Source organism: Hemicordylus capensis, chromosome 5 (genome assembly GCF_027244095.1).
Source record: "Hemicordylus capensis ecotype Gifberg chromosome 5, rHemCap1.1.pri, whole genome shotgun sequence".
NCBI lineage: Eukaryota > Metazoa > Chordata > Lepidosauria > Squamata > Cordylidae > Hemicordylus > Hemicordylus capensis.
The window spans coordinates 258,873,163-258,888,900 of NC_069661.1; the positions used below are offsets into that span (position 1 = coordinate 258,873,163).

Here is a 15,738-nt window from a genome sequence, read left to right on the forward strand (position 1 = left end):
CTTTGTCCCCCGCCCCAGAGAGTTATTCACACATGGCTTCATGCTGCGGGGTAAATGTTGAGCGAAGCCCCTTCGAATGACACTCGCAGCACTGAGGGAAGCAGCCCCTCCCCTCTGCTCTCGGGTTTTGTTTTGGTGCAAGTTCACATCACATGCCTTTGTGTTTTCCATCTAGCCAATGGGGCATGGCGGGGGGGGGAGATTTCTAAAGCCTATATCTGCATTTCTAAAGAGGGTTTCCCTCTTATCATGTGAATGATTACTGCCTCTTCCTATTTGCTCCAGCATTTTCAGAAAATGTAGCTTAAAACCAGCATTTTAAAACCCAGAAATACATCGACATAAGCTAGAGTTCGGAAGACCGAGCCTGGTTGGTGTGTGGAGTGCTTCCAAGGAGCTCGAATGGACTTTGGGGTAAGTTTGGCTGGTGTGTGGACGCACACACTCTCTTCTGGAGGAGATGCAGGGTAGCAGCCCTGTCTGTAAAGCCTCACTAGGCCCCTGGGTGGAGACCCGCTTCCTCCTCTGCTCCTGATGGGCTGGCTCCATGCTGAAACTCAGCGTAGTGCTCCCCTCAGCCTGATTGACAAGCTTCAGAAAATTAACCCCGAATATTCCCATTGAAATGAAAAGGAAACTTGTCCCATTTATTTCAAGAAGACGGCTCATGAGTAACTCTTGTGTGCTACCCTCCTACCCTGAGGTCATGGATGCCCAGGGAAGCTGGATCTGCTTCTCCTAACAGGGTGAGCCCAGCCTGCCTTGAGGCCAGGGGGCTGACTGGACCTCACCCCATTGTTCTGCACGCATTTGAAAAGGCCAGCCGAACAGAAACAGCCCAAAGCCGGGGGTGTTCCGGTGGGTGTTCAGGGCTCCTTTGCCAGACCTCCCCAAGCCCCTTTGCCTCCGAGCAGGACTCCCTTTTTGCACACAAGTCTTCTGTCCTGCAAGGCGCCAGCCGCAGCACCTGCCTGCCTGGTCTTCTGCCATGGGGGAGATGCAAGGAGGTGCCAGAAGTGGGGCGGCCTTCACGCTCCCAAAGCAAGTCAGGAGGAGCGGGTTGCTCTGCGCACAAAAACAGGGCATCCCAAGGCAGGGCCTGCCGCTGGGAAAAGGCCGCAAGAAGGAGAGGACTAGAGGTGCTCTCCGGGGCGCTCCTGAGAAGCAGCCCAGAGCAGCAGTCCACCTCCCACCCCAAGTGGGAAGGCCACCCCCTGCCCCTCCCCGCTACCCCCAGGCCACGGAACCCGTACCTGCCACGTCCTTGGCCGGGCTCACCACTTCGTGAGCATAGAAGGCGGGGAAGATGCCCCGCTCGCCCGTGCGCATGTTGTAGCCCCGGTACCAGTAGTCATCCTCTTCCAGCTCCACAAGGATGGGGTCGTCCACATCGAGTTCCAGCTCATCTTCGTGGCGAGGAATGAACCTGGGGGTGGGAGAACAGCCCAGGGGGTCGTGCGGGGCACGGCCAGAGCTTCCGGGGGCCCACAGCCGAGACAAGACTCCCGCAGCCCCACCCTCCTTCCCTCCCAGTATCTCTCTTGGGCCAGTCACTTCTCAGGAGACTGTGCATCACGTTGCCCAGCAAGTTCCCGGCTTTCAATGGCTTCATTTCTCCGCCTAATATTTAAACACTATAAGGAAGCGCATGCTACAGAGCTGCCCTCTCTTAAAAAATTAACACTTTTTCACATTAAAATAATTTCCAAATAAAACTTTGAATATGTTTAAACGTAATGTTTAAACCAAATCAAGAGTGCAATCATATGCACGAAATAAATCCCACTGGATACAATGGGGTTTACTCCCATGTAAGTGTGCAGAAGATCACAGTCTCTGCTTTTTATTGAATCCCCCCCCCCCCGCCCTAATCAAATATATTTACATTTATATGCATTGGGCTACTGGGAGAATTTTTCAGTGTAAGATAAAATTGACATTGCAAACTTTTTTTTAGTTTCCTAAATAAGTCCTAAATAGGTCGAACAAGCTAAATCCAATCCCAGTCGGTTCAGGACACTCTGAAAAGCTCTGTGTGTCAACATTTCCTCGAAAACCCAAGTCACTGCCTGGAGAAGCTCCAGAACTGGCCTTGTGGGAGGGTTTCCTGCTCCCTGGCCATCTGAAGTCGAAGCTCCCGTCTCCCTCCTCACCTGAAGACTGCTCGGTGGGTCTGTTCCCGCTCCTCCCCATTCACCATGCAAGAAAACAGACCAAAGGACTCTGTACCTGGAGGGAGGCAGAGAAAGGGTTACTGCAGGCTGGTACCCAGAATGAGTACCCAGAATGTTGGGGGCAATATGCTAAATCATTGTAAACCGCTTAGAGAGCTCCGGCTATAGAGCGGTATATAAATGTAAGTGCTATTGCTATTGCTATTGCTACCCAGCAGCTACACCGAGCAAAAGGCTGACCAGCCCGGGACAGGGGGCGGCCTGCTTGGTCAGGCACAGAGGTGGGTGGGCTGGGCTGGGCTGCTGCTAGAACAGAAAGCCGAGGGGGGGGGGCCACAGCGGGAAGCTGGACCTGAGGCCATTGTGGGGAGGGGGGCATCCTTCTGAGGGCAAAGGATGGGGATGGGGGTGGGGCAGGGACAAGACTGGCCTCAGCCAGAGGGAGGGACTTGCAAGGCTGCATCAAGGGACGAGGTTGGCAGCAGCCCGCCAGTTCCTGGAGGAGGAGGAGGAGGGGCTTTATTCTCCCAAGAGGAGCGGCACTTACTGGAGGAGCGGGACGTGCTGTTGACAAAGACATTGAGGAATTTCTTGGAGAAGTGGAGGTCGGCCTCCGGCGAAGAGTCCTCCGAGGAGGAGCAGCTGCGCCCATCAGGTGCCACCAGCCCCTCCCCAAAGTCACTGCCCGCATCCTCCAGTTCTGTGGCATCGCAGGCCCGGAGCAATTCGCTGTCGTCGCTCAGCACGGAAGTGCACCGCTTGAGGCTCACCAGCTCCAGCTGGGTGTTCTCGTCCACAACCAGGGTGTACTTGATGGAGTCATAAGCCAAGGAGTCGTCCAGCACCACGGCGGGTGGGGGGAGTGGCAGCTCCTCAGAGAAGGAGGGGGAGTCCTTCAAGCTGCCCAAGCAGGGCACCTCCTCCTCCTCCTCCTCCTCGGGGGAGTAGGCCAGGTTGAAGCAGCGGTTGGTCTGGGCGGTGGAGATGTCCAGGCCCTCGCTGTGCTCTAACCGGATGTCGTCAATCATGTCACTGTCCTCCAGGATGCCTGAGTCCAGGTCTCCGTCCACCCCCCAGCCTTCCAGCAAAGGGGCAGGCTCCACCTTGCTGGAGGCCTCCCTGGGCAGGGTGTTGTTGCAGCAGCCGGAGAGGGGTCGCCCTGGGAAGATGGGGGTGATGGTGTCGTTGGTGGGGTTGCTCAGGAACAGGTAGGGCCCCGTGTCCCCCACCAGAGGCTCCGGCTCGAGGGCAGGCCTGGCCCCCGTGGGCTTCTCCTCTTCAGCGCTCTGCAGGGAGCAGCACAGGGTCTCCATGTCCACCAGCTCAATGCTTGGCTGTGTCTCGCTCGGGCCCTCACTGGGGATCTCAGGCTCCAGGTCGGAGGCAGGAGAGATGGTGTCCGAAAGGGAATGGGCTGCTGGGAAGCACTCATCAGCGCACTTGATGGGATAGGAGCCCTCCGAGATCATCTTGTTCACCAGGTTGCTGAGGAGCCAAGGGGAGTCGGAGTCTTCGCTCAGGTCAGGCTCCGACTCGGAGTCGGATTCGGAATCATACTCGCTGTCCGCTTCGTCCTCGTCGTCTCCCTCGGGCATGAGTTTTGGCCCCACCGGCAGGTAGAAGGAACGGCGCAAACTCTCCAGACTGTGGTCAGGGTTGATCTCCAGCTCCAGAGGTCCTGGGGCAGACACCTCAGTCTGGCCAATGGGAGCAGAGGGGTCCTCATAGAACTCTTCTATCTTGAGGGCCGCCAGGCTCTCGTCGGGGGGCAGCACCAGGTCCTCCTCATCCTTGGCTGTATCGAGCAGAAGGGTGTCCTTCAGGCCCATCACCCCCTGGGCGTCCAGCTCTGCCTCCAACTCCCCCTCCGATCCAGGCGAGCTGGCTTCCTCAATGGAGTTGGTGAGATGGGAGGAGCGTCCACTGCTGCTGTCGCTGCTCAGGTCCAGCTCTGTTTCCGAGATGCTGGAGATCATGTTGCTGGCCAGGCGGGTCCCACTGCGGCCAAAGGCGGCTTCAATTTCTCCCTCCATGTCCGAATCCGAGCCAGGTGAGCTGAGGTCCTCGCTGTGCCGGCTGCAAGGTAGGAAGGCCTTTGAGTTGCGGCTGGTGAGGTCGGCCTCGATGCCAGGGTCCGACGAGGGAGACGTGGTATCCGACGAGGCAGATGGCAGCCCTCTCAGGCTGGCCGCTTGGCTCCTGCGGCCACCCTCTCCTTCTGAGCTGAGCAGCTCGGCCACCATCCTGCGTGGGCTGGTCTCGGGGCCCAAAGGAAGCTGCCTTCCGGGGCCAGCCTGTTGGTCGCCCTTCCGCAGCTCATCGTCAGAGAGGGGGGTGCTGCCCTGCTCAGCCAGGGAGGTGGGGGGGCCTTGGCATGTCTTCGCCCCAGCAGAGCCCACGGGGCCCCCAACGCCTTGCTCCTTCTCCCGGCTGCCCGCCGCATCCCTCTGAAACCTGGCACAGTAGCTGTCTGTGTCGGGTGTCCTGCGGGGGCTGGTGCTGGGGGAAGGGCACTCTTGGCCCAGGGCAGAGCCTTGGGGGGCATCGAGGGGCTTGGCAGCAGGGGGTCTCAAGCGGGACACCGAAGAAGGGACCAGATTCATGTTGTAATCCTCCCCAGCTCGGCCCGCAGGCGGGGGCCCTCGCAGCTCCTGGCTGTTGCCTTCTGTGTCGTAGAGAGGAGGCTTGCAAGGCGCCTGGGCGGGAGCAGAGTCTTTGCTGCTCTGCACGTCCACGCAGGGCCCGTCCAGGAGACACGGGTGCGAGGGGGACGATCGCTCTGCAAGAGAAAGCAGGCAGCCCCGTCAGCACCCAGGAGCCATCACCCCACCGACACTAGGAGTGTCCACAGAACCGGCTGGACTGGTTCGGTTTGAGTCAGGACCGGACTGGGCCAGTTCACTCCAGCACCCCCTCGAACCGCCCCCCCCCCAGTTTGGTTCGGTCCAGCAGGGTGGGGGGGTGTTTCGTGAACATTTTTTTTTAAAAAAATGATAATAATAAAAAAGAATTTTACTTACCCCCTTTGGGGGAATTGTTGGAGGTGGTGGTGCGGGGTCCGTGGAGATTCCCTCTCCCCCCGCCGGCCTCCCTTTATGCCACCACCAGCCGTTCGGCTGGCTCATGTCACGAAGAGGCCAATTGAGCGGGCGCAGCAGCCTCCAAAATGGCCACCGCGCAGGAGGGGGGCGGCATAAAGGGAGGCCAGCAGGGGGAGGGGGAACCTCCACAGACACACACACCCCACCACCGCCTGCAACAACTCCCCCAAAGGAGATAAGTTCATATATCTATATCTATATCTATATCTATATCTATATCTATATCTATATCTATATCTATATCTATATATAGATATATATAAAATCAGTGAACCCCCTGAACAGTTGTGGGGTATTCGGCCTGGGGTCGGACCGAACAGGGAACGGTTCGGTTCAAACCGAATGCTCAAACCAAACAAGTTCGATGTCGAACACATTTGCACATCCCTAACCGCCACTTTAAGATTTAAGATTGAAGAGGCTTTGGAGGGTCACATGGGGGGCATGCCCCATTCCCTGCCAGCCACCTCCCAGAAACATTCGAGCTGGCATCTCAGCTCCCTGACACTCTTGGTTCCAACCTGCTTCCGTGCCTCTCCACCACCCACCGCTGGGGAGCTGGAGGAAAAGAGCCCCTTGGCTCTACCTACATGGTAGACACTTGGTTGTCCTGACTTTGTCTGTCCTGACTTTGCTTCCAAGCAGAGAGCTGGTCTTGTGGTAGCAGGCATGAATGGTCCCCTTTGCTAAGCAGAGTCTGCTCCCATTTGCATTTGAATGGGAGACTGCATGTGTGATCACTAGAAGATATTCCCCTTCGGGATGGGGCTGCTTTGGGGAGAGCATTCTGCCGGCTTGCATGCAGAAGGTTCCAAGTTCCCTGTCTGGCAGCACCGCCAAGATAGTGGGGCTGAGAAAGACTCCTGCCTGCAACCCTGAAGAAGCTGCTGCCAGTCTGTGTAGACAATACTGAGCTCCATAGACCAATGGTCTGACTCAGGAGATGGCAGCTTCCTATGTTCCTACTTATATACCGCTTTTCAGTGAAAATTTTCTCAAAGCAGTTTACAAAGAAAAAAAATGGGAGGAGGAGGCAGAAGAGGAGGCACCTTATCCCCAAAGGGCTTACAGTCTTAGCAGAAATGCAAGGGAGACGCCAGCAACAGTCATGGGAGGGATGCTGTGCTGGGGTTAAACAGGGGCAGTTGAAGGCACGGGGAGGGGGGGCCAAGGGGCAGCTGTGATTTTCTGCCTCGAGGCACAGAAGTAAGAGGCATTGCAGCCTCCTGCCACAATGCTCTAGAAACACTGATCTAGAAACAATCGTGACCAATGTTCCTCCTCCTGGCCTTTGTGATTCCTGATAATAAGCACAAGAGAAGATAGCAAGGCTGGATCTGAACCTCTGGAGGCTGACAAACAAGAGCAAGCGAAGCTTCCAGCAGAGTCACAGCAAGATGCTCTCAGCAGATCCCCCAGAGGAGAATAGGAAGTGTTTCCATTCATATCTTTCTTGCATCGTTTACTTCATTTATTGTAAGGTGCTTTGAGCTTCTGCAAGAAAAGTTGGAGTAAAAACTTCCTAAACAATGAGGCTCTTCTCATGACCAGCAAAAGCCGGGCTAGGAGAACCTAGCCCGATTTTTGCTGGTTGTGCAAACTGCTTAATTGCCCCTGCCCTTAGCCGAGGTTAGAAGAGTGAGCGCTCCACTAACCCCGTCTTTGTGCTTGTGTGGCTCTGCACCGTAGCAACTCACGAGTAGACCCCCGACCGGGAGGCTGAAAAGCAGCCTCCTGGCTCAGGGGTCTCTCCAGCATGCCCTGTGCACTGGCGTAGGGCATGCTGGAGCTTCCGGTCAAGGTCAAGGTGTTCGCTTTCTACTTGGCATCTTAGCCACAAAAGTGGTGCTGCTACTGGAAAGCAGGGCAGTGTGATTGCCAAAGGAGTTCCTCATCCAGAGGCTTGTGGGCAAGAGGCCGGTGTGTGCTGTCCGGATCAAAGGGTGACCCCTTTCCAACCTTTCTTTGAACAGCACTAAGCTACACAGAGCTTTCCTGCCCCCCCGCCCCCCCCCCCCGTGTGGTCCTTCTGGAAGGCTACAAGGTGAGGGATTCCATCCAGAGCCCTTGCAGTGCAGATCCGTCTCACGGCATTTTGTTAGAGCTTCATAAGCCCAGCAGAGAGGGAGATGGTTGCACAGCCAGCTCAACCCCTGGCCCTCTCCAAATCACGGCCTCCTGCCCCCCCCCCCACCTCCAGCCCCATCTACTCACCAGCCAGTCTTCACCCCAGATTTCCAAAGCCCCAGGCTGTAGCCATATGGCCAGCCACCCAGCTCAGCCAGTCCCTCTTCAATACCGCCCCGAACTGCCCCCTGTCTCTGCTAGCAGCCCCTCCCTCTTGCCAAGCAGGATAGATGGGATCCCTCTCCCCTGGGGTCGACAGGTGGTGATAAGGCACTCACCTGCGTGGGATGCCGAAGAGGAGGAGGAAGAGGAGGAGTGGAGCAGGGTCTCCTGCCAGGTGGCCCGCTGCAGAGCGGGGGGCAGGTTGCAGCCACTGTTGTTGTTCAGGGAGTCCTGGACACACAGAGACAAAAGAAAACACAGTGGATCAGAGCCCGGGTGGAGCCCCAGTTCAAACAGTAGCAACCTTGGAGACATCTGTGCTGAAGCATTGCTGCGCATCCAGAGCCTGCCAAGTCTATCGGTCCAAGGAGGACGGGGGTGGTGGGTGGGTGGTGGGTGGTGCTGGTGGGTGGCTGGGCAGAGCCGGGAGCACCTGAGCAGCAGCACCGCCTGGCTGTGCTCAAGCCACGGGGTGGAGCCCAGCAGCAGATGCCCCAAGAGCGGCAGCAGCTGCGGCAGCCTCCAGACCGCCAGAGACGCAGGGGCTCCTTGGGGCCTGTAGGCGGCCTCTGCTTCAGCAGGGGCATGAGCTGGACTGGCCCTGCAAGCAGGGGGCGCCCCACAGAAGCGGAGGGCAGAAGAAGCCCGGCTAAGAGGAGGCTTCCAGCTGGGCCGGGGAGGGGGGGGTCATCAAGAGCTCTCCTTCCTTGCTTCTGCAGGTCCCACCCAAAGGCTGCAGGAATGTCGACTTCTTCGGAGGGGGGTGGGCAGGGCTCCGGCCCAGGCTGGGATCCGCTGGGGGATCTCTGCCTCCCCACTCCCAGTGCTGCTGGGCAACCGAGGCAGGCTCACCACTTGAGGGAGCCGCTCAGCTCCTCGGCTGTCCTTCTGAAACACCTCCGTCCTGCATTGCCTAAGTTATTACTGAGCGGCCTCTGAACTCTCCACAATATCCATGCAGAATCGACCATTTTGTTCACTGAGGGCTCTGAAGCCGGAGTGGGGACGGGCAAGTCCTGGCAATCTCTATCGAGAGCCTGACTAGAGGCCAGTCAGGAGAATCTAGGAGAACTCAGGCACTGCTGTCATTAAGATTAATTAAATTAATTAATTACATTTATAGACCGCCCCATCCAAAGGCTCTGGGCAGTGCACAACTATTTTAAAAAGACATAAAAACAAACACCATTTAAAACACATTGCTTAAAACAATTTTAAAACAATTTTAAAACAATTCAAAACCAGTTAAAATGCTTTAAAAAATTTTTTTAAAACCCCTGGAAAGCCAGGCCAAACAAATACATTTTAAGGGCTCTCCTGAAGGCTAATAGAGAATTCAAATAACAGATTTCCGCAGAGAGCACATTCCACAGCCCAGGAGCAGCTACAGAGAAGGCCCGGTTCTGAGTCGCCACCAGATGTGCTGGTGGTAACTGAAGAGACGGACCTCTCCAGGTGACCTCAACGAGTGAAGGGGATTATACAGAGATCTCGAGAGGCGGGGGGGAATTTCTGGAGTCCTTGGGAGCATAAATTGGATGAAGGCACCTGAGAACATTTGGGAGGTCAGAGAGGGTGAGGAGAGGAAGGGGGGGTAGATTCTGTCAGCTTCCCTGTCCTCTCCTGGTGAACAACAGCCGTCTTGCCCTGCCTGCACATTCCTGATCTGGCCGAGGAGATATCTTTTTGCAGCCCCGGACCTTCTGAAGACAAGCCTGCTTGCAGCTTGGTTGCTCTCCTGTTCCGCCGGGGCCTTGTACTTGAGTGCTTGTCTGATTCCTGTCCCTGAGGACCAGAGATCTCTCATGAGAGGGGAGATTTTTGGAGCCCCTGGGAGCATACATTGGAAGAAGGCATGCCGGAGGCGAAGCCGATGGTGTAGCTGGAGGACTGCTTGCGGGCGGACACCAAAGGGGGCTGGCCTTCAGTCTGGGACTGGGGGGGCAGTTATATTAAGGGGGGTTGGAGGTCTGAGTTGGTTATTGGTCCTCCTTTTGGGGGGTTGTGCCAGGCCTTTTCATTCATTCATTCATTCATTTGATTTCTATACCGCCCTTCCAAAAAAAAGAAAAAAGTTTGTTGTCATGTGTTTGGGTTCTCTTAGGCAGGGTGATGCAGGGGGTGTATCTGGCAGCTCTGGGGCAGCTATTACTGTGGGGGGGGGAATAGAAGAATTGGCATTGGCAGAGCAGCTGGCCGTTACAGGGGAAGGGAAACCAGAAGTTTAGTCACTGTTTCCACTTCCAGCTGCCCAATCAGCTCTCTGGCCTCGGGGAGCAATTCCAGCTTCCCACAGAACCTAGCCTTGCTCCTCTGCAATGCCAGGTCGGTTCAGAATAAGACCGACATCATCCATGACTTGATCATGGATGAGGGAGCCGACCTGGCTTGTTTAACTGAGAACTGGATGGGGTGGCAGGGCTAGTGGCCCAGTGTGGGCCCAGCGTCTCCCACCAGGTTAATCTGCTGTGGAGCAGGCATGGGGAAGTGGCGGGGAGTTAGAGTGGCTGTGGTCCCTAAGAATACCATTTCCCTTACCAGGGCCCCTGTGAGACAGCAGACTTATATTGAGAGTATATTTCTGAGGCTGGGAACTAGGGATAGATTGGGGATTCTGTTGGTGTACCGTCCACCCCACTGCCCAACTAACACCCTAACTGAGCTGACGGAGCTGATCTCAGAGTTGGTGTTGGAGTCACCAGACTCTTAGTGCTGGGGGACTTCAATATCCATTGTGAGGCTGACTTGTCTGGAGCAGCTCAGGAGTTCATAGCAGCCATGACAACTCTGGGCCTATCCCAATTAGTTTCAGGACCCAACTCATGTTGCCAGCCACAAGCTCAATTTAGTCTTCTGTTCAGATCAGGGGGGTGTTCCATGGGTGGGGGATGCTGTGGTCTCCCTATGGTCATGCACGGACCACTACCTGGTTGAATGACCCTCTCCAGCCCCAGCACAGGAGCTCCAGTGACTGCTGCTGGTGTCTGTCTTGTGTTTCTTTTTAGGTTGTGAGCCCTTTGCGCACAGGGAGCCATCTTATTTATTATTTCTCTCTGTAAACCGCTTTGGAAACTTTTGTTGAAAAGCGGTATATAAATATTTGCTATTGTTGTTGTTAAGGTTGGTTTCACAGCCACAACTCAACCCTGCAGGGGTGGACGACCTATTAAGATGGTCCACCCGAGATGGCTGCTGGACCCAGTAGGGTTCCAAAAAGCCCTGGAGGATTTTAATGTTGGCCCTGCCAGTGATTCTGTTGACAGGGAACTCACCAGGGCAGTAGACACGATTGCTCCTAAGTGTCCCTTCCGACCTGCTTTAAGAGTTGCCCCTTGGTATACAGAGGAGTTGTGGGGTCTGAAGCAGCAAGGTAGGTGACTGGAGCACAAGTGGAGGAGAACTCAGCTTGAAATTGACAGGACACAGCATAGAGCCCATTTGAAGATTCATGCAGAAGCGGTGCATGTGGCAAAAACCCCATTCTGGTCTTCACGCATTGCTTCTGCAGGTTCGCATTCAGCAGAGTTGTCCCAGTTTGTGAGGAGTTTGATTCAGGCTCCTTCCATTTCAAACCAGTCCCATGATACTTTGTTCTGCTGCGATACTTTTAATGGGTTCTTTGTGGACAAAATCTCTTGTATTTGGGCCGACTTGGACTCCACTGTTTCTGCAGAGTCTATTAAGGTGGTGTCCAGCAATCCCTCTTGCAGTATTAGATTGGATCAGTTTCCATCTGTGATGCCCAAGGATGTGGACAAGCTGCTTGGGGCGGTGTGGCCTACCACTCGTTCTCTGGATCATTGCCCCACTTGGCTGCTTCTGTCTAGCAGGGAGATTGTTGGAGATGGCCTAGTTAATATCATTAACTCATCAGGATGCCTCCTTGTTTGAAGGAGGCAATGATTAGACTACTTCTTAAGAAGCCTTCCCTAGATCCCTCAGTGATGGATAGTTATAGGCCGGTCTCCAATCTCCCATGGTTGGGCAAGGTGATTGAGAGAGTGGTGGCTAACCAGCTCCAGGAGGTTTTGGAGGAAACCAATTATCTAGACCCATTTCAAACTGGCTTTAGAGCAGGATATGGGGTTGAGTCTGCCTTGGTCAGCCTGATGGACGACCTTTACCAGGGAATTGACAGAGGGAGTGTGACTCTGTTGGCTCTTTTGGATCTCTCAGTGGCTTTTGATACCATTGACCATGGTATCCTTACCCGATCGCTTGGAGGAGTTGGGGATAGGAGGTACTGTATTGCAGTGGTTCTGCTCCTATCTCTCGGGCAGATTCCAGATGATGGAGCTGGGTGATGGTTGCTCTTTGAAATGGGAGCTATTATATGGAGTCCCTCAGGTCCCTCTGTCATCAATCCTTTTTAACATCTACATGAAACTGCTTGGTGAGGTCATCAGGAGATTTGGTGTAGGGTGTTATCAGTATGCTGATGACACCCACATCTATTTCTGTTTTTCCTCCTCCTCCTCCTCCTCCTCCTCATCATCATCATCATCAGGAAATGGCATTTGCTGTCTAAACTGCCTACGGGCAGCAATGGGCTGGATGAGGGATAACAAATTGAAGCTGAATCCAAGCAAGATGGAGGCGCTCATTGTGGGGGATCAGAATTTGAGGGATGAGTTAGATCTTCCTGTGCTGGATGAGGTTACACTCCCCTGGAAGGAACAGGTACGCAGCTTGGGTGTGCTCTTGGATACCTCACCCTGGTATCTCTGGTGGAGCCTATGGCCAGGAGCACTTTCTATCAGCTTTGGCTGATTCGACAGCTGTGTCTATTCCTTGAAGAGAACAATCTCATAAGATCAGCCCTACTGGATCAGGCACAAGGCCCATCTAGTCCATCATCCTGTTTCATACAGTGGCCCTCTGGGGAGCCCACAGGCAAGAGGTATGTGCATGCCCTTTCTCCTGCTGTTGCTCCCCTGCAACTGGTATTGAGCGGCATCGTGCCTCTGAGGCTGGAGATGGTCCACAGCCACCAGACTAGTAGCCATTGATAGACCTGTCTACCATGAATCAGTCTAAGCCCCTTTTAAAGCCATCCAAGCTGGTGGCCATCACCACATCCCATGGCAAGGAATTCCATAGATTAATTATGCGCTGTGTGAAAAAGTACTTCCTCTTGTCAGTCCTAAATTTCCCAGCCTTCAGTTTCATGGGGTGACTCCTGGTTCTAGTGTTGTGAGAAGGGGAGAAATTTTTCTCTGTGTCTATCCTCTCCACTCCATGCATAATTTTATAAACCTCGATCATGCCTCCCCTTAGTCACCTCTTTTCCAAGGTAAAGAGCCCCAGATGCTGTATCCTAGCCTCATAAGGGAAGTGCTCCAGGCCCCTGATCATTTTGGTTGCCCTCTTCTGCACCTTTTCCAGTTCTACAATGTCCTTTTTTAGATGTGGTGACCAGAATTGTACACAGTACTCCAGATGTGGCTGCACCATCATTTTGTATAAGGGCAGTATAATATTAGCATTTTAATTTTCAATCCACTTCCTAATGATTCCTAGCATGGAATTAGCCTTTTTCACAGCTGCCGCACACTGAGATAACACTTTCACTGAGCTGTCCACCATGACCCCAAGATCTCTCTCCTAGTCAGTCACTGACAGCTCAGATCCCATCAGCTTATATGTGAAGTTGGTCTTTTTTGCCCCAATGTGCATCATTTTACACTTGGTTACACTGAACCACATTTGCCATTTTGTCGCCCAGTCCCCCAGTTTGGAGAGATCTTTTTGGAACTCCTCACAATCCCTTGTGGATTTCACTACCCTAAATAGTTTGGTTCTCATCTGCAAACTTGGCCACTTTGCTGGTCACTCCAACTTCTAGATCATTTATGAACAAGTTAAATAGCACTGGTTCCAGTACCGATCCCTGGGGGACCCCACTTCCTCCATTGTGAAAACTGTCCATTTATTCCTACCCTCTGTTTCCTGTCCTTCAACCAGTTACTGATCCACACATGAACCTGTCCCCTTATCCCACGACTAAGTTTACTCAAGAGCCTTTCGTGGGGAACTTTATCAAAAGCTTTTTGGAAGTCCAAGTTAGGGATGTGCAAACCAGTTTGAATTTGAAACAGTTCAGTTTGAAGGTTCAAACTTGGACCCAACAGGGCATTGCATGGCAATGCCAGTCTGAGTTCAAACCGATCGAGCCAGGTTCATTTCAAGCCAGTCTGAGCTGAATAAAAGGTTCTAGAGGCCATTTTAGATGTTGTCCTCCATTTTGTGTGACTTGTGTTGCTTAATTTCATTGGCTGAGCTCTTGCTTCCCTGATTGGCCAGGTGAGTCTGGTTCTCTGGTAGGTCCTGCACGCTGCCAGTTCTGAGAAATGGCACCCAATTGGCCAGGGGGGAGGGCAAAGCTGGGGGCTCCCAAAGGAGGGAGTTTCAAATCCTATTTAAAGCCAAGCCTTTGGCCTAGCAAAACCACTCCAGCTGCAGTTGCTGCTGGGCTTCCTTCTAGACTGCTGGTGTGGTGAGAGTCTGCTCGGCAGACTGCTGTATTTTTGTTCCCAATCCCCTGTTTCCTTCTGCCTGTTTCTCTCCCCTGCTTTAAATCCTTTCCCCCCTGGTTTGACTGTGTATGTGTTTGTTCTGCTCTTTTGTTCTGTTTTCCCTGAGTGAGTTGAGTGAATGAATGAGTGAGTGTCTGTCTGTCCCCTCTCCTCTGGGCCAGGGGGGCCTAGGCCCTTTGGCCTGAGGCCTCTCTCTGGCCCATTTGCCTAACCCAGTCCCCACTTTTCCCCAACATTTTTGCTTTTGGTAGCTGCTGCTTTTAAATCTGTTGGCTGAGTTGAAAGAGAAAGAGAGAGAGAGTGTGTCCTTCTCCTCAGCTCAGCAGCTGCTGCCAGTTGTTTTTATTTTATTCTGGTGGTTTTTTCCTTGTTTTCTTTGGAGCAGGTGCTTTTCCTTGTTAATCCTTTTCCTGCTGTACTTAGCACATCGCCTGCTCCAGAGTCCAGCACCTCTCTGTCCTGTCCTCCCCTTCCCCCATTTCCCCATCCCTATCTAAACAGCCTTTCCCCCCACCAACCTTTTTATTTATTTTCTCAGTGGTTTTACTTTTACTTTTTTGTTTGTTTGTTTTTTGTTTTTTGGTGGGTGAAATAGCTGGAAAGCTTTTCAATCTGCCCTACCCCCACCCTGGCTGTGCCTGCCTGCCCACACTGTGCGAGCTTGCCACTGGTCTGGAATGTCTTCTTTTTTCTCCTGACCAGTCCAGTGTGTGGGGCAGAAGATCTCCAGGACAATGAGGGGTAAGTGATTACTTTTTTAAAAAACAACATTTTTTTTTATACCCCACTCTTCCTCCAAGGAGCCCAGAGCAGTGTACTACATACTTAAGTTTCTCTTTCACATCAACCCTGTAAAGTAGGTTAGGCTGAGAGAGAAGTGACTGGCCCAGAGTCACCCAGCTAGTCTCATGGCTGAATGGGGATTTGAACTCGGGTCTCCCCGGTCTTAGTCCAGCACTCTAACCACTACACCACGCTGGCTCTCTTTTTGTTGTCCTCTTTCCCCCACCTTTAGTGTTCCTTAAATAGGGCCTCCTTTCGTGTTTGGGTGTGGGGAGGTATATTTTCTGTGTTTTAACTTTACAGATTGTTTCTTGTTTTTACAGGTTCCCCCATTGTGTACTTTATTCATTGCAATGTATTTTATTGTATTGTATTGTTGTGGGTGGAGTGGGTGGCTAGGCTTGTTTTAAAAGGGGTTTTCTTTAAATAGGTTTTCTTTTTTTAAAAAAAGGTTACCCCCCCAATAGGTTTTATTATTTATTTTTTAAAGCCCATTTATTTACATTTTTCCAGTTTTTTAAAAAGCCCCCAAGGTGTTCGGGAATATCTGAGCGCCATGTGGGGAGCAAATTTTGCAGCAGGGTGGTAGGCAGAGGTGGGAGGGGTCCCCAAGCTGGTGTGGGAGGTGGGGGGGAGAAGATGCTATCCTGGGGTCCCACAGGTCCCCATCGGCGAATTCTTTGGCCCAGGTGAGGTGGTGGCACGAAGGTTCTCCTATCCAGAGGAGCCTGCTGCTGCCGAGCCAGGTCCTGGACCAGTGGTGCATCGGGTGGTGCACTGCTGGGGCTGGTGCCTGGTGGTGGTGGGGGCTCTCATGCCAGGGAAGCTTCTTCCATGGCAGGGGTGGAGGGCAGG

At 53.4% G+C, this 15,738-nt stretch overlaps 1 protein-coding gene across 2 annotated transcripts in view; it reads right to left on the reverse strand.

The window, feature by feature from the left end:
* MAPK8IP2 (mitogen-activated protein kinase 8 interacting protein 2) overlaps positions 1–15,738 on the reverse strand; it is a 59,773-nt gene that overhangs the window by 8,645 nt on the left and 35,390 nt on the right. For both annotated transcript variants that reach the window (XM_053257126.1, XM_053257127.1), the window contains 4 exons: positions 7,681–7,795; positions 2,722–4,953; positions 2,154–2,229; positions 1,254–1,426 (listed from right to left, as the gene is read on the reverse strand). In XM_053257126.1, coding sequence (XP_053113101.1) covers positions 1,254–1,426; positions 2,154–2,229; positions 2,722–4,953; positions 7,681–7,795 — 2,596 coding nt within the window. The remainder of the gene's footprint in view (positions 1–1,253; positions 1,427–2,153; positions 2,230–2,721; positions 4,954–7,680; positions 7,796–15,738) is intronic.